Genomic DNA, 18090 nt, shown 5'->3' with positions numbered 1-18090 from the left:
TCGAGTAACATTCATAAATAAAATGAGAAACTATAAAGCGTATATCATATAATCTAACATATTAAATAAACCTCCTTTGGTATTCCAGCTAAGTCACTACATTACAAAGATTATTAGACCCAGAAAAGTCGGACCAACTCAATTCTTCAGAGAAGCCAGCCATGGAATGTAATTACTCTTTTGCAGGAAAGGCTGGTGCATCACCCAAGAGGAAAAAGAATTAGATCATACTCGAACTTTATTATTAGCCAATTAACATCAAACTGGCTTGGCATAGAAGTTAAATATGATTGGAAAAGTAAAGGAGAGACATTGAGCACACCAATATTTTACTTCCAAACCAAAATTAAATAAGACACCTGGGAACAAAGAAGAGAGAAAAAAGAAACGGGTTTCCAATTCCTCATGACTGAACAGCCAGCCTCTGAAGATGCTCGCAGAAAACTCGAAGGCTGACATCATCGGTAAAGATGACATCACTCCCCGGAACTACCTCCTGGGCAGAGTTATATGTGGCTGATGGGTTCAACTTGGCCAATAAAAATCTTGCCTGCAGAGGAAACAAGCCAATTCAGTCATCAGCCTCGGTACACTTAACAAAATAGGTCTCCCTAAATTTGCTAGACCACACACCATCATGGGATTTGTTTATATTAGGTTGATAATGTCAGCTTATTTAACACCATTGACAAGGAGTTAATGTTTCTATATTGTGATAAGTGATCTATGTATCACACTCATTGTAGACATCATGTGGCAATTCCTTCGTCTAAGGTATAAGCAATTAAGGTCTTGCAATACCAAGTTAGGACAGCTAAAACTTATACGGACCTGGGAACCATGCTGATCGCAGATAACTAATCTGGGAACAGGGAATCGCTCTCTGATAATCATTTGAGCATCATCGTTCGGTGCTTGTAATAGCAGAGCAAAGGCCTGTAAACGACAGAAAATACAAAAAATCATCAATAAACTATTTATCTGATAAAATGACCTTAATGAAGAAGAGATATTCCATAAAACCTAGATGCTTGTAAAAGGAAATCAATCTGGGAGCTTGTTATAGTTTTGCCTTTGCCGGTGCAAGTGGCACCTTCAACATCAAAACCTACCTCGTTCATGCTAAACAATCATTTTTCAATATGTTAAAAAATCTTTGTTACTAGGTCTTCATGGCATAAGAATAGCACCAGCATAATCACTCAGCAGTTGTCTTGTAATTTCTGAGAGGATACCATAGCTGAGAATAAGCACTTTCCAGTCGAAGCAGGGTGAACAACCATTAACAGCTCAAGGTTCTTGATTTTGTAAACAAGGTGATGTACAAAAAACATTAGATACAAGAGAAAATTACAACAAATAGACCTGTTGTGGACTCACAGGTGGGACAGACTTCTTGATGGGAAAATATTGGACACGGACGGTCATCACAGTAAATTGCTATGATAGCTCAAACAGTTTACCAAAAAAATTAAGCTTCAGTTCTTTGGAGGCTTTGCATAATCAAAAACATTGTATGGATTGTGCTAGAAGAAATGGATAATTTGTACTCTTGCTGACACATTCAAACATATAGATGTGGCATAATACAGATAAAGGACTTTATCACAGGCTAAGAGAGCAATCTAATGATGAACAACCGAGTCTTATCATATTGCCATGATTATCAAATGACAGTTCAGTTTCAGATGGCAGCAGCACTAAGATCAATAATGAAGTCAGATGATGATGTTTAATGCTTTGCTGGAAAGTAGCAGGTTATGGACATTTCTCTGGAAAATAACAGGTCAAACACTGTCCATATTGTGCTGCTAATTTTTTTTGTTTGATGCCGCAAGGGTTGAGAAAATTCCCACATAAGAATTACAGATATGGAACAAAAGTTGACCTAATAAATTACACATAAGTAAAACTAATGCACTAAAACATCTGAGAAATCAATCTCTGAGGAGAATGTCAACGAGTAATCAACATGATAATTCCATAGAATTACCTGATGCTCTGGCTGATTCTGGTAGCCCATATTGCGCCACTGAGCAATGGTCATACCATGAAAAATTACAATGCTGAAATAAGAATCGAGCAATAGAATATGGTCTGCAGATATAGATGCAACATCTAACAGTGCAGGAGTAGGAGGCGAATTAAAAGAATAAGAAATCAGTGAAGGCTGGATCATGACAACAGAATTGGAGACACTCTCTCGATTCAACAACATACGGAAATATGCAGTCTCATCAGGGCTATTGTTAAAAACCTGTGGCAAAACAATGTAAAATAAGTTTAAGATACTGTATAATACAGTAAAATTTACCTCTGATGACCATGCAAAATAGTACCTGAACAAACTGCGAACGCCGTAAATTAAAGATGAACTGTGGTAGTATTGAGAAATTCGGATGTAGTGTAAATGATGAAGGGTCATCTTTTCTGTAATTACCAAACCGTGAGCAGAGACGGATAAGAGATCTATCCAACCATCGTGTTGCATCAAACTCTTCCTGAAAAGAGAGCTTATTGTTATGAAATAAAACAAACGCAGAATGCTGATGTAAAGTTTTTAATATTCAGAATCTATTATCTCAAAACATGTATGCTAAATTTGTTACTTAACTTGAACAATATAATCTAACTTGCACATAACTAGAGAAAGTAGGAAAAGAAACTTCATCACAACAATCTGGCAACAGACGGTTTTACATATAACATTTGTTAATGCACACAGAAATCACAACAAAATAAATGTCAAGCAAGAATATAAACTTCACCAACTATGATTATAATAAATCAAGGATTTTGGCAAGTGATCTTAACACTGAAACTTCGATCGCACTTAAGTCATGCTTACCTCCATCTCCATTTTCAAGGAGATATATCTTGCTAAAACAACAGCTGCAGTTTCCTGGTCAAACCCTTCAACTAATTCCTGCACAAGCAGTACCATTCTAGATAAGAAATTAAGTGTAATCATGCTCTTTTAAGCCATAATCAACAGCAAAAAATTGTTAAACAAAAGAAGCAATTTTTCACATTACCTGTGGAACTGAAACTGACTGAATTCAAGAGAAAGATAATCAAGTAACATTGACCTAAATCTACTATATCAGGAACAAGTTTAATCTAGCATGCATATTTCAATATAACCTGACTATCCAAAGGCAAACCCAATAGCCAATCATGGTGCACCGAATTGATACTGCACTATCCTGGTGCAGATACAGTGGCATGACATAGTAGTGTGCAGAACCTTGTAGTCTGTACCATGGTTCGCCTTACTGGTCCATACCGATATACCGACCTGTCACGAACGATCGTCGCGCACCCGCAACAATTCTGTTCAACGAACCGTTCGTCGCTCACACCTGCATGTACAGCTGCTTGACAACATGTTTTCTCTTGGTTTTTGGTCATTTTGCTTGTAAAAATGTAAGTTCGAACAAGCTCCAGCGTTACAAAGCGACCGCTTACCGAACCGAGCAAAACAGCCCAAAACAGCTCCGTTTTCGCGTGCCGCGGGCGGGTTGCGGTAATCTGTCTCCGCTCACCAAAACGTCAGCCATCTCAGCCCCTTTGAACCCCACGGGTGGCACAGGGCTGGATGGGGCATCGGTTATATACCGGGCATTGAACTCTCTTTCGCAAGTTCGCACGTGGCCTTTACGGGAACTTGTTTTCGTGCCCGGGACCAGGTGAGCGGCTGTTTGTGGGCTTGCAGCTGTTCGTTCATCCTTCTAAAGCCTTGTTTTCTCCCTCTCCCTCTTTTCTCTTGTGCACGCAAGGTGCTCGCTGAATTGCTTGTAAAGCTTCCCCTTTTCGCGAGACTTCAGGATTTGTCCGTTGCTCGTTCTTTCGAACTAACAAACTTTCTCTTTTACAGGTCCTTCGGGACCTACGAGAGGTTACAAGTGGGCTGATCCTTCCGGAGCAATATCGCAAGGGCGAAGCGCGACTTAGGCAACGCAAGCTAAGTTCGCGTCTTTGGCCGCAAAGGTGCCTCACGCCTTAGGCAATTCCAGCTAAGGCCGTGACATTGCGGTATCAGAGCGGGCAAGCACTTCGAGCGAGCAGCGAACGAACTTCGCAACTTCGCCATGGCAAAGCATCGTGGCGAATCAAGCAAGACGGGGCAAGCCGGACCCTTGCCCCAAGCAGCCGCAGGTGGGCTGCATGTGCACACTCGCTCTCATGCTGTTGGAGCCGCTCAAGAAGAGCGCGGCAGCGAACATGATGAGCGAGAAGTTGGCTACTCTCCGCGAGCGGAGGAAGCGTAATCTGGAGCGCTAACTGGGAAAAAGAGTCACAAGGAGAGACTCACAACAGCGGAAACCCGCCTGGATGTTCTTGAAGCGAGCATGGAGGAACTCTACCATGGCCAACAAAGGCTTGTTGGGGTAGAGAGCTCGCAAGAGGAAGCGGAGTCCAGGATCGACAAGGTCGAGGCCCTAGTCGACCGACTGTTTGATGACACCAAAGACTCCGTGCAACACTTACAGGATGTTGTGGCGAAACTCACTGCAAAGGTGGTCATGCTCACAAGAACACTAAATGCGGGAGGAAGCAACACCCGTGTTGCACTGCCACAAAATTTGAGGGCACCTGAGCCTCATGGATATGGAGGGGCCAGAGATGCCAAAGAGTTCGAGAACTTTCTGTTCGACATGGAATAATACTTCCGAGCTACGAGGCCCGATTCTAAAGATACCAAAGTTTCTATAGCAACAATGTATCTGAACGAAGATGTGAAACTTTGGTGGCGAACCCGTTGGGAGAAGATCCAACAAGGTCGGTGTTGAGTCGACACATGAGAGGACTTGAAGCGGGAGTTAAGAACTCAGTTCCTACCGGAGAACACGGAGTTCGTCGCAAGAAGGAAGTTGAGACAACTCCGCCAAAGTACCACCATCCGAGACTATGTGAAACAATTTTCTGCACTAATGCTGGACATACAGGACATGTCCGAGAAGGACAAGTTGTTCAGCTTCCTCGATGGTTTGAAACCATGGGCTCAACAGGAGCTAAATCGAAGGAATGTTACCGATGTGGTCGGGGCAATTGCTGCTGCAGAAACGCTCACCGACTTTGTTTCCTCTGAAGACCCAGCAAGAAGGAAACAATCTTCAGGCAATCGCCCTCCAAAACATTCTCGAGGAAAGGAGCTCGAGGGCGAACAAAAGAAGTAGAGCTCCCACAAAGGGCCGAACCCGAAAGGCAAGGCCTCAAAACCTGGAGGATGCTTCTTGTGCGGAGGACCGCACATGGTGAGGGAGTGCCCACAAAAACAAGCACTCAATGCTTTGACGGCTTCCATCCACCCCCCCGATCGGACAAGGACAAAGCTGTTGCTCTTAGTTCAAGCAGTTATGAATCCAGTAGCGACGACGAGGAGTCGCAAGGACCCCGAATGGGAGCAATGCATTTGTTGAACGCTATGTGGGGTCAAGTGGGGGAGAACATGAAGACAAAGGTACAAAAAGCAGGAAGTAGTGAGCTGATGTATGTGGACATCAAGCTAAATGGCCAAACGACCCGTGCAATGGTGGACACGGGCGCTACCCACAACTTCATAGCCGATCGTGAAGCACAGCAACTTGGGTTGATCTTGGAGAAGAGCCCAAGCCGAATAAAGGCGGTGAACTTGGAGGCTAGGCGAATCTCCGGGTTGGCGAAGGGAGTTCCCATCAAAATCGGGACATGGAGCGGAAACACCAACATGATGGCCGTGCCACTGGACGACTTCCAAGTGATTCTTGGAATGGAGTTTATGCACGCGGCGAAGTTGGTGTCGATGCCGTTCTTGAACTCCCTATGTATGATGGGAGGCGATGACCCCTGCGTGGTTCCCGTCTCTCGGAGAGGAACTAAGGAGCCCCAACACATTTCGGCATTACAACTGAAGAAATGGGTGCGAAAAGGCGAATTGACATTCGTGGCTGCTATGAAGCTAGAGCCACTCAACGAGGAGGCCATTCAAGAACCTGCTGTGGTGGCGAACGTCCTAAAAGAGTTCAAAGACGTTATGCCACCCGAGTTGCCGAAGACTCTTCCACCACGCAGAGGCGTGGATCACAGCATCGAGCTGGAGTCAGGAGTGAAGCCTCCAGCGAGACCACCCTACCACATGCCCTGGCCAGAGTTGGCAGAACTCAAGAAGCAGTTAGGTGAACTGCTAAGCGGTGGTCTCATCCGCAGCTCTAAAGCACCTTTCGAAGCTCCAGTTCTCTTCCAGAAGAAACAAGATAGGAGCCTCCGATTATGCGTCAACTACCGAGCCCTCAACAAAGTAACAGTGAAGAACAAGTATCCCATCCCGCTCATTGCGGACTTGTTCGACCAATTGGGCAAGGCTAAGTATTTCTCAAAACTCGACCTTCGGTCGGGGTATTGGCAGGTGCGCATTGCTGAAGGCGACGAAGCGAAGACTACCTGTGTGACCAGGTATGGAGCGTTTGAGTTCTTGGTGATGCCTTTCGGCTTAACCAACGCTCCGACCACATTCTGCACTCTCATGAACCAACTATTCAAGGAGTATTTGGATAAATTCGTGGTCGTCTACTTGGACGATATTGTCGTCTACAGTCAAACGCTCGAGGAGCACGTCAAGCACCTTCGGATGATTTTCAAGGTTCTCAGGGAGAACACTTTGTTCGTGAAAAGGGAGAAATGCTACTTTGCTCAAACTAAGATCTTATTCTTGGGGCATCGAATCGGTGATGGCTCCATTCGGATGGATAAGTCGAAGGTGCAAGCAGTTGCGGAATGGCGAACTCCAAAGAAGGTGCCGGAGTTGAGATCCTTCTTTGGTTTCATCAATTACTATCAACGCTTCATAGCGGGATATTCGAAGCGGGCAACCCCACTGACGGAGTTGCTGAAGAAGGAGCAGCCTTGGAAGTAGTCTGACAAATGTGGGTTAGCATTCCAGGATCTGAAGGCTACTGTTCTGGAAGAACCGGTGCTCAAATTGCCGGACTATGGAGAGCCCTTTGAAGTCCATACAGACGCTTCGGACTTCGCTATCGGGGGAGTACTCATGCAGGAGGGTCATCCGGTGGCCTACGAGAGCCGCAAACTTAACGAGACCGAGCGGCGGTATCCAGTGCATGAGAAGGAGATGACAACAGTGATCCACTGTCTACGAGTTTGGCGACACTACCTCCTTGGGTCGCGATTTATGCTGAGGACGGACAACATCGCCCTAAGCTATTTCCAAACTCAGAAGAAGCTCTCCCCAAAGCAGGCGCGATGGCAGGACTTCCTGGCTGAATTTGATATGGCAATGGAGTACAAGCCCGGGAAAGCGAATGTCGTGGCCGATGCGCTGAGTCGGAAAGTGGAATGCATGAATGCCGTACAACTAGAGGGCAGAGGCCAAGCAAATCAGTTGCACTCCAATTTCCTTTCTCGAATCAGGGATGGACTGAATCAGTTGCGCTGAGTCTGAAGGCTACTGTTCTGGAAGAACCGGTGCTCAAATTGCCGGACTATGGAGAGCCCTTTGAAGTCCATACAGACGCTTCGGACTTCGCTATCGGGGGAGTACTCATGCAGGAGGGTCATCCGGTGGCCTACGAGAGCCGCAAACTTAACGAGACCGAGCTGCGGTATCCAGTGCATGAGAAGGAGATGACAGCAGTGATCCACTGTCTACGAGTTTGGCGACACTACCTCCTCGGGTCGCGATTTATGCTGAGGACGGACAACATCGCCCTAAGCTATTTCCAAACTCAGAAGAAGCTCTCCCCAAAGCAGGCGCGATGGCAGGACTTCCTGGCTGAATTTGATATGGCAATGGAGTACAAGCCCGGGAAAGCGAATGTCGTGGCCGATGCGCTGAGTCGGAAAGTGGAATGCATGAATGCCGTACAACTAGAGGGCAGAGGCCAAGCAAATCAGTTGCACTCCAATTTCCTTTCTCGAATCAGGGATGGACTGAATCAGTTGCGCTGAGTCTGAAGGCTACTGTTCTGGAAGAACCGGTGCTCAAATTGCCGGACTATGGAGAGCCCTTTGAAGTCCATACAGACGCTTCGGACTTCGCTATCGGGGGAGTACTCATGCAGGAGGGTCATCCGGTGGCCTACGAGAGCCGCAAACTTAACGAGACCGAGCTGCGGTATCCAGTGCATGAGAAGGAGATGACAGCAGTGATCCACTGTCTACGAGTTTGGCGACACTACCTCCTCGGGTCGCGATTTATGCTGAGGACGGACAACATCGCCCTAAGCTATTTCCAAACTCAGAAGAAGCTCTCCCCAAAGCAGGCGCGATGGCAGGACTTCCTGGCTGAATTTGATATGGCAATGGAGTACAAGCCCGGGAAAGCGAATGTCGTGGCCGATGCGCTGAGTCGGAAAGTGGAATGCATGAATGCCGTACAACTAGAGGGCAGAGGCCAAGCAAATCAGTTGCACTCCAATTTCCTTTCTCGAATCAGGGATGGACTGAATAGTGATCCCCAGGCAGTTATCCTAATGTAGCTCATCAAAGAAGGCAAGGCACAACGATTTTGGGTCCAGGAGGGACTTGTTTACACAAAAGGGAATAGGGTTTATGTTCCCCGAGTGGATAATTTAAGGCGTGAGCTCTTAAAAGAGTGTCACGATTCCCTTTGGGCTGGACACCCAAGCATTCACAGAACGTTGGCTCTCGTGGAGAGGGCCTTCTACTGGCCGAAGATTGGGACTGATGTGGAGGAATATGTTCGAACATGCCTTACTTGGCAACAAGACAAGGTGGAGCAGCGGAATTCGGTGGGACTTTTGGAGCCATTGCTCGTACCAGAAAGGCCGTAGGAGAGCATTTCCTTGGATTTCATATCAAGCTTGGCACTTGTAAGGGGACTCGGATCGATACTCGTGGTGGTCGATCGGTTTTCAAAGTATGCAACTTTCATTGCTGCTCCCCTACACTGTTCAGCAGAGGAGGCGACCAAGCTGATGATGAAGGATGTAGTGAAGTATTGGGGAGTCCCGCACAATATCATTAGCGATCGAGACGCTCGGTTCCTGGGACGATTCTGGACCGAGCTATTCAAATTGTTGGGGTCAAAGTTATACTTCTCTACAAGCCTCCACCCCCAGACGGATGGCCAGACTGAAAGGATAAACTCGCTCTTGGAGCAATATCTCCGGCACTACGTGAGTGCCAATCAACGAGATTGGGTGAAACTATTGGACATTGCCCAATTCTCCTACAACTTGCAGCGGAGCTCTGCATCCAACAAGAGTCCCTTTGAGATCATCACAGGACAACAACCGTCGACTCCGCACACCATGGCAATTGGGTACACTGGGAGTAGTCCCTCAACCTATCATTTCGCAAAGGAGTGGCATCGAAATGCAAATATTGCACGGGCTTACTTGGAGAAGGCAACAAAAAGAATGAAGAAGTGGGCAGACTTGGGAAGGCGACCTCAAGAGTTCAAAGTTGGCGATTTGGTGTTGGTAAAGCTCCAACCAACATCACTCCAATTCTTTAGGAACAGAGTCCACAAAGGATTGGTGCGCAAGCATGAAGGGCCCTTCCCAATTATCAGCAGGGTAGACAACGTCTCTTACAAGTTGCAACTACCGGCATGGTTCAAAATTCACAACGTTCTTCACGCCAGCAACCTAAAAGCCTATCACTCGGATCCGTAAGATGCTTCCCGAAGTGTTCCAACTCGGCTACCTCCCATCACAGCCTCCTACGAGAAGCGAGTGGAAACCATTCTGGCGGACCGCAAGATAAAGCTACCCAATGGAGCTGAGCAGACAGAGTACTTGGTGAAGTGGCGAAAGCTTCCCCGAACTGAAGCCAATTGGGAGCCTGAAGACGCCCTGCGACATGAAGAAGTCATCAACAACTACCAACAAGCGTCGACGAGGGCGTCGACAGTTTAAGTGGGGGAGAATGTCACGAACGGTCGTCGCGCACCCGCAACAACTTCTCCCTCTCCCTCTTTTCTCTTGTGCACGTAAGGTGCTCGCTGAATTGCTTGTAAAGCTTCCCCTTTTCGCGAGACTTCGGGACTTGTCCGTTGCTCGTTCTTTCGAACTAACCAACTTTCTCTTTTACAGGTCCTTCGGGACCTGCGAGAGGTTACAAGTGGGCTGATCCTTGCGGAGCAATATCGCAAGGGCGAAGCGCGACTTAGGCAACGCAAGCTAAGTTCGCGTCTTTGGCCGCAATGGTGCCTCACGCCTTAGGCAATTCCAACTAAGGCCGTGATAGACCGGCTGTCAGTATGGTATTTACATAACCATATCGATGTACTGACACGTTGTATAATGGGGCATACCGACAAACTAGTATGTCCCGCCTATACCATTCTTCCATCGGACCAGTATGTACCACTCATACCGGATGATATACTATGATACAATGAACCTTGGTTTGTACTTTGTTCCACATGTTTTTGTCCTAACCAGTGTGGTCAGTTCCATAATTGCAGATGTGAACTACCACAAATTAACACATCCATCCCTGTCATACATACGGTTTCTTGTGCATGACCTGGACATTTAACATATAAGGGTATCTGAAGTGAAAAGAAAGAAAGAAAACATGAGGACCACAGAAAAGGCATGCCCAAGATACCATAGATAAAAAGCAAAGAAGTAGGTACCCATGAGTAGCCTAGGGGTAGTCAAAGGTCCAAATTGCACAACAGACACATACAATTCAACAAAAGTTCAAAGAAATGACAATTTTAAGAAAAGGAAATAAATGACAATCATAATCCTTGGAGGCTAAATTGGCCAACCTAAGGCATGAAACAAAATCCTGCATGAAGCAACATTAAGGAAACAGAATAGCCCAGGCAGGCCTGAGACTCATGAAGTTCACTTATTTTGTTAGCTGAAAAATTTGCAATTAACGTTGCAAGAGTAAAATGTCAAGTCCACCTTTGGATCGAACCTCAATGCATTATGTGCAGCCACATACCAAACTGCATGACAAAGTTCCTCATTTATGATGAATTATTTGCTCGCTTGACTATAATTGGAGGACAAATTTAAAAGAAATAAACAAATTATTACCTCACATAACCTAACTGCCCAAAATGCTAACAGAAACTTACCTCTCATAGCAAACTTCTTATCAGAAACAAAATGCAAAAAATTGTTAGGTATATCAAATTTCCTTGCAACATAGTTCCGCATATCAGCATGCTAAGTTTGCGAAGGTTAAGGAAGAATTATATTTTGTTGGTAGGAAAGACATCAGAGCTGTTCCTAAAACTAACTTCAGTTTAGTTTCTAAAAATTGAAAACATGAGAAATTTGATATCAAACCAATCCTAGACTCAGACTTGTAACTCATGCATCTCTATATGTGAAGCTGAATGTAAAAAGTGAAAATCAGAACAAATGCATATTGCAAACTGTAGCATTTTCTCATAATAATGGTATTTTGGTGGCACTTGGAGTATATTTCTCCATTTTATCAATCTAGGATGACCTGATCCATCTTTCTTCTTATAATTTATTAGCAACACCCTATGTTTAGTCCCACATTGGAAATTGGACGAGATTTAAAATAGTGTTATAAAGGGTCAGATGGATACACTGTTATTAATTTTGGCTTAAGCATTTTGGTCCAATGATTCAACTTCAACAAGTTAGTTATCTCATTAGGAGAATTCATGTAAATGGTATTAAGACCAATCTAATTTTGGGCATAGTGATGGCCTAATCGGACTACTCATGGACGGACCTAGAGACACACTACATCATGAAGCCACCGCTAGTTAGGCTCATATGCACCATTTAGTTTTGGACTATGTTAGTCCTTGATGAGGATATAAATCCAAAAAGGGAGAGATCACGAAGGGAGAATATTTAAGTAAATGCATAAAGGATTTGATGAATGGACTATCATCATAAACCATTGGTTCATGCTTAACAAGTTAATGGATCAATTATCTCGTCAAGTCATGTTGTAAAAAAGCAAGTACTACATCACACTTATTCCTAACGAAAATTTCTACATCTCCAGAATTTTCCCAGTTTGTTCCATATTCACATTCCATAAGTAAAGAAAATTGCATAAAATAGTTCTGGAAAAGTAAATGTTCCAAAATCAATCATGATCAGCTCATGCTTCAATGCAAATTTAGCGTCATATTATCTTGAAACAAAATTTCACCCATCATTATCAATTGATGTTAAATCAGATAAAATATACAACAGCTATTCCACAACTAACCTCTGTGTTGGAACCATCCACCCATGTCCTAGTAATTGTTGTAACCCTTAACCTCATTTGGCCTTCAGGGTTCTGATAGCTACAAGAAAGGATCATCACATTGATAATTAATAAGATCTGCAGTAAAAAAGGAATTCAATAAAATAGTTGAAAAAAAATCATACTTTGTTAAGAATTGTACATATAATTGTGGGTTCGGAATTCCAGGTTGATTTGAGCGTTCACTAGGTGAAATATCAAAGAATACAGTCAAACAAGTACTTCTATCAAGACCACACATCTTCCATGAAGTTGTATTCCCTTGGCCTACAACAGTGTCAGCACAAACAGCGCCCTTCTGCAAGAGTCCAACGAGTCAGATTTTCATTCGTTAGACAAGGAAGTTTTGATTTTCCTCACAGAAAAGTCCATTTGAACATGTATTTCATGCCAGGGTCATTCAATAAAATTTTAGCCATTGGGTAGGACAACCTTCTCCAAAGATGTACATGGTCCAATAATTCCCTGAATTTTGATGTCCTTTGAGCAATTGATCTCAAGTGTGCCACTGGCATTAAAAAGGAAGTATCACAGATTTAGTACATAATTGTATGTCTTGAAGAATATATTAGTGTACAGGAATATAACGGCAATAGTAAAAATAATTTACCAAATGAAGCCAAAAAGAAAAGCAATTTCTCCATCCTTGGGTTAACTGACTATGCTTTATAAGGAGGTAAAAGGGAAAATTAAAACCAGACACGTCAAACATGGCCATGAGAGGTGTGTTAGGAACTGGATGATTGATGGGATGGATGAACCATAAAATTAAATATATATGGTTAACTAGCTTTCCATCAGGAAGAGAAGCTATATATAAAAGACAATGAACAGTCTCAGGGAAACAAATCTAGCAGTATCTGATTGAATCACTAACAAAAAGAAAGCATTAAGTCAATCTTGCATTTACATCAAATGTCAATGAGTGCTCTATTGCAAATTAATATGATTAACACACATTAGTTAAAATAAAAGGATTGAGTTTCAGACTCAAAGGTAGAAGAAACTTTTAAGGATGAAACCAAATGAAACTATGCATATCCAATGAAGCTTTATGAGTAATCCAGAAGAAGCTCATGCAGCAGAATCAGTGTAATAAAAAATGTTCTGCAGAGTAACTTCTTACTACCAATAAGCCTGTCAACAGAGATTGGTAATGCAGATGTTTGCACCAAACTTGTTATATCTCTACTATTTTGTGAGGAGAGTCTCTTCTTTTTGGGTTTTAACTACTTTTTAATGGCTTCTTTTTTATATTTTCTAAAATTTCCATGGTGTCTTTGGACTAAAAAATTTAGAGACAGCTTGATCGTCAATACACAATCACATGATCAAATTTCTGAAAACATAGATAAGTGAAAAATGAAGGTGGTACATAACTATTACAATAATGGGGAAGAACACAACCAACTTACTTAAAAGAAAGGCCAAGCGACTGCTCGCCATCCTCAAAAATCTGCTTAAAAGAATCTTTAAAAACTGAATGTCCAAAACTTTCGGCGAGGACAACCAGTCCACCAGTTCTTTCAACTGCTACTTTCATCTCTGCAACCCCAACCTAGGCATGCATCCAAAGGATAAAGAAAATGATTTTAGCACGTGAATCAGGAACTATGGGTTGGCATTCCAATAATCAAGAATAACTTCAGGAATAGCACTTCTTTTTTTTTTTGGTGTTCAAAATGTGAAAAATGGACTTGTGTGTTGTGTGAGTCCACATGCAGGAAGGCAGGCATTCAAGAATGCATTTTTGTCTATGTGCACATATGTGATGAAAGAGACACCTAGCTGTCCATTGTATATCTGCAAGCCAACTGGTTACAAAAAGGCATAACAATAACAATAGCACGTGCTGCCGATCTGGGAGAAACATGAAATTAAGCATTTGAGTGTTTTGCAAACAATATCACATTCCTGTAAACCTTGGACGACGAGGGAAATCTGCAAATTGCACTCTTAAATTTGTGGTAACCTGAAATATTTGATTTCTTTGCTTTGGAAGTTCAAACAGTCCCTGTACTAATTAGAAGTTCACTAAGATGTCACAGTTATTTTTAACTAGACAGAAGTTTTACTTAGCAAATTAATGTGGTTCAACCAACCTTTCCTATAAATCATTTCCCTTGCATTTGATTAATTAATTTTAAACATGCCAAACCTATAATAGGCTCATACTTGCAACTGAAACCAAGCCAATATCCCAGAACAGCAAGTTTCCATCATAAGAAAAACAAATAGTATCTTGATAAAAGAACAAAGGACTGAACTTTCCAACTATGGTCAATGTTGTCAGGTTTGGAAGTGGAGTTGATATATTCCAAATCTAGTGATTCTTTTAAAACTTTATTGACGTTGGAATGACAGCATGTAATGCATGACATATTCCATCTGCATGCATCCTAAGCACATTTACTCACTTTAACTACTTGAGATGAACAGTCAGGACATCCATCAATGAAAAGATGAGTCATGTGGCAAAGACCTAATTGAAATTGCAATCTCGACTACAACACATTTTAGTCTGAACTCAAAACTAAAGCCAAAGTGCATATTATCACATTCCATCTTCTTAATAACAAGGTTCCAAATCAACTTTTAGCAAATTTAAGGTTACACTAAAATGATATAGATAAAACAATTTAAAGAATTAAACATGTGGGAGTGTAGATTGACTGAAGAAACTTATTGTGGTTCAATTAGATAAAGTTTACATGTTAACTAAAGTCAAACTTAGAATGCAATTTTCTAGGTTCCTAAATCAACATAATAGGTTTTGTGGTCAGGTGGGTCCAAAACATTGTTCTCTAAGAGTAAAAGATTCATGTAACGCTTTGATGCTGCTGCTACTATATTATCCTTCTTGATATCGTTTTCCAAGAACCTAAAAAAAAGATTCTTTCTTTACCACACTAGAACCAAGAGAAAATGTTTCCTACATTACCAAAACCAGTTAACGCCAGTTAAGTTCTCCAAGTTTTCTGGTCTACTGTGGACAAAAGTAGTATCTAGATCTGTTTCTAGCCTCCATATATTTCTTCATGTCAAATGAGGTAATTAATAAATTTTCAACTTACTACTTACATTGCACTTCTTTGGAAACCCTAAATATCTAAAGCCTTGTAGGACTTCTACAATACAAAATGATACTAGATAAATTTTGTAATAATTAATGCCTCATTTCAGCAAACCAACCAGGATCATGGCATCATAAACAAATAACTCCTTCAAATTACTTACACAAAATCCTGAATCTGACTGCATCAATAAAAACTAATACGAGATAATAGGAGATATCACCAAGATCCCTCTCTTGAAGCCATTAAGCATTTTTTGTTTCCTCATCCACTGCAAATCTTTAAATACCTATCTTGGTCATGTTTTCAGTCGTCAATTAAAGCACATATGTCATATATCATCTAGGCATTTCTTTAGATGTTGCACCTAATGAAACTGACGTTAGCTTTAGATCTTAAAAAAACTGATCATCAACAAACTCAGACAGTTGAGTATCAATCCCAGACCTTTAAAAAATAAATCCAGGTTCATAGTGACTATAAAACTGGAAGACATAAAATCTTAATGCTATAAAAGCATTCTGACATGTATGACAGGCCAGTGGTGAACATCTCTTACTTGTCTAGAGAAAAAAAAACAAAATGACCAACTACTCATGATGTTATCATTTGGTCATCAATCTTTCTGTTACCAACCATCTGTAATGCATATATACAGCTGATTGAATAATTAAAAATGTCCTACTGGGACAACCAACAGCAACACTGACCTGATCAAGTGCTGAAGCGAAAAGGTCCAAGACATGACCCTGGTTAACCAGCTGCTTGGCAAGATTATCATAAAATTTAACAGCTTTGTGGAAATGTGGAGCAGCATCTTTATCAAGGTCTTTATGTGAACGCACTGGCTCCGATAGATCTTTTGACACAATCTGCCAATCACATATACAGTAAGTTCCATTGCTTAAAAGAGAAAAATTAACTGCTCAGGTACTAGGAAACAAATAGAAGTTCTGGAGACACCAAAATAACATGATATAAACATTTATTTTAAATCACACCAGCCTATCTAGAAACTATGCTCAGTAGTAAAATATCAGACATTGGAAAAACATACTATCTTGTAGCACTGACAAGTGATTTTAGTCAATATTACATAGTCATTAGTTCAGAGTTATAATAGTTCCAGGATATAGAACAGTTAAAAAGCTTCGCATGTAAATTTCAGAAACCAACACTGACTCAATCAACATGTATAACCAAAAAAATAATCTATAAGAATATAAAATCAGATCTAGTTTCTTTTTCCAAATACAACATCAAAAGAACCAAGAAGGATGCATCAACAGAGTATAATATTTTACCATTCCAGGACCAATAGTACATGGCCCGCCAACTAAAGCTATGATGCGGGCACCAGTACCAGCACTACATGCTCCCAGAAGACCAGCCGCTACACTGAGGGCAACTCCTGTACACCGCAAAGGACGATTCCCGGCTTCCACCGGCCACTGATCCATATGTAACTCATCCAGCAACTGGAGTAAAACAAAATCAAAGGGGAAAAACCAAACTATTAGCATAGAAGACATAAATAAGGTACCAATTGAACTAAAATACGCAGAGAGATAAAAAATCTCACAGAATTGAGGGTGTATTCACAGTCGGATGTTGGAAGCAAGAATCTGTTTACAGACGTCGATGGATGAAACCCATTTGCTTGGGGTCCCTTCGGGTACCCTGGCGCTCCGGCAACGGCACCATGGCGAACCCCCGAGGCGGAAAGCCCCAACTGATCCAAGATCTGCTCTTTCGGGATCTCCTTCGTTCCCCGGAACACGTAGATCTTCGACATATCCGCAAAGCCCAGCTCGTGGAGATGGACCTGGGTACCGAAGGTGATAAGCCCTACGAGGGCCTGGTCGGGCAGCAATCCGATGGCACGGCGCATGGCGGACTTGACGAACCCGAGTTCCTCCTCAATCAGGCAGGTGTCGAGGACGAAAAGAAATACGGGTGGCAGCGGCGGGGCGGCGGCGTCGAGTGGCGGTGGGGCGTACTCAACAGTGGTGCACTGGGGATAAAGCTCACCGGGAACGTTGGCCTCGCTGATTCCAGCGTAGTGCGGAGGAAAGTGGTTGCGAGAGAAGCAGAAGGGGCAGATCCAGATCTTGGCGGCGAAGTCGACGCGGGCAAAGGGGTTGAGGACGGCCGCGCAAGGCGGCTTGCAGCGGAGCGGGGAGTAGGGGAGAACGACGAGGGAGGGGGAGGAGCGGATCGGGGCGACGGAGGCGGCGACGGGGACCACGCACTTGCTCGCCTCCACCTTGGATCGGGGCCAAGAGTTCCAGGTCATGCGGACGCCGTCTGGGCCGTCGGGGTCAGGAGCGACGGCGGCGCCGCCTCCGCCTACGGCGAGGTCCTCCGCCATGGACGCGTCGGATGCGGTGGTCGCTATGACAACAGGGACGGACGACGATCGATCGCCGGCGACGTTTACGAGCGGAGGGGCAGAGGCGATCTGAGGGTGGGATCGAAAATATCACGGGAAGAAGAAGGATTGGAGATCGTAATTCTGGGAGCAAAATGGGGATAATAAGGTAAAAAGAGAAATCTGTTTGACCTTTATCGTTTGGTTTCTTCTTTTGTCCGATCGAGTAGCGGTTCGGTCGAACTCATAGGAAACTGGACCGAACATAAAATCGATTTAACCCGACTCTGGGTTAGATTTGGATGCTAGTTTCTCACATTTACGCACGCACATGCAAAGTGATCAAATGGAGTTATTAAGAACCGACCCGGGAAAATAAACCACGGAGGCGATCCAGCCGAACCATCTACATCACTC

General features: G+C 43.2%; 1 protein-coding gene across 1 annotated transcript; it reads right to left on the bottom strand.

The window, feature by feature from the left end:
• Positions 1–18: 18 nt before the first annotated feature.
• Positions 19–17833, bottom strand: LOC104000019 (protein transport protein SEC23 E). Its single transcript, XM_009421948.3, has 12 exons — positions 16885–17833; positions 16607–16780; positions 16013–16174; positions 13644–13786; positions 12661–12736; positions 12354–12526; positions 12190–12268; positions 2849–2926; positions 2340–2501; positions 1994–2257; positions 832–936; positions 19–550 (listed from the first exon to the last, which is right to left on the bottom strand). The coding sequence occupies exons 1-12, from the start codon at positions 17671–17673 to the stop codon at positions 404–406; spliced, it is 2352 nt and encodes a 783-aa protein (XP_009420223.2). The 5' UTR covers positions 17674–17833; the 3' UTR covers positions 19–403.
• Between the last annotated feature and the right edge of the window lie 257 nt (positions 17834–18090).

This window comes from Musa acuminata, chromosome BXJ2-10 (genome assembly GCF_036884655.1).
Source record: "Musa acuminata AAA Group cultivar baxijiao chromosome BXJ2-10, Cavendish_Baxijiao_AAA, whole genome shotgun sequence".
In the NCBI taxonomy this organism is placed as follows: domain Eukaryota; kingdom Viridiplantae; phylum Streptophyta; class Magnoliopsida; order Zingiberales; family Musaceae; genus Musa; species Musa acuminata.
The sequence above is the reverse complement of the archived record's forward strand: the minus strand, read 5'-3'. Positions and strand labels throughout refer to the sequence as shown.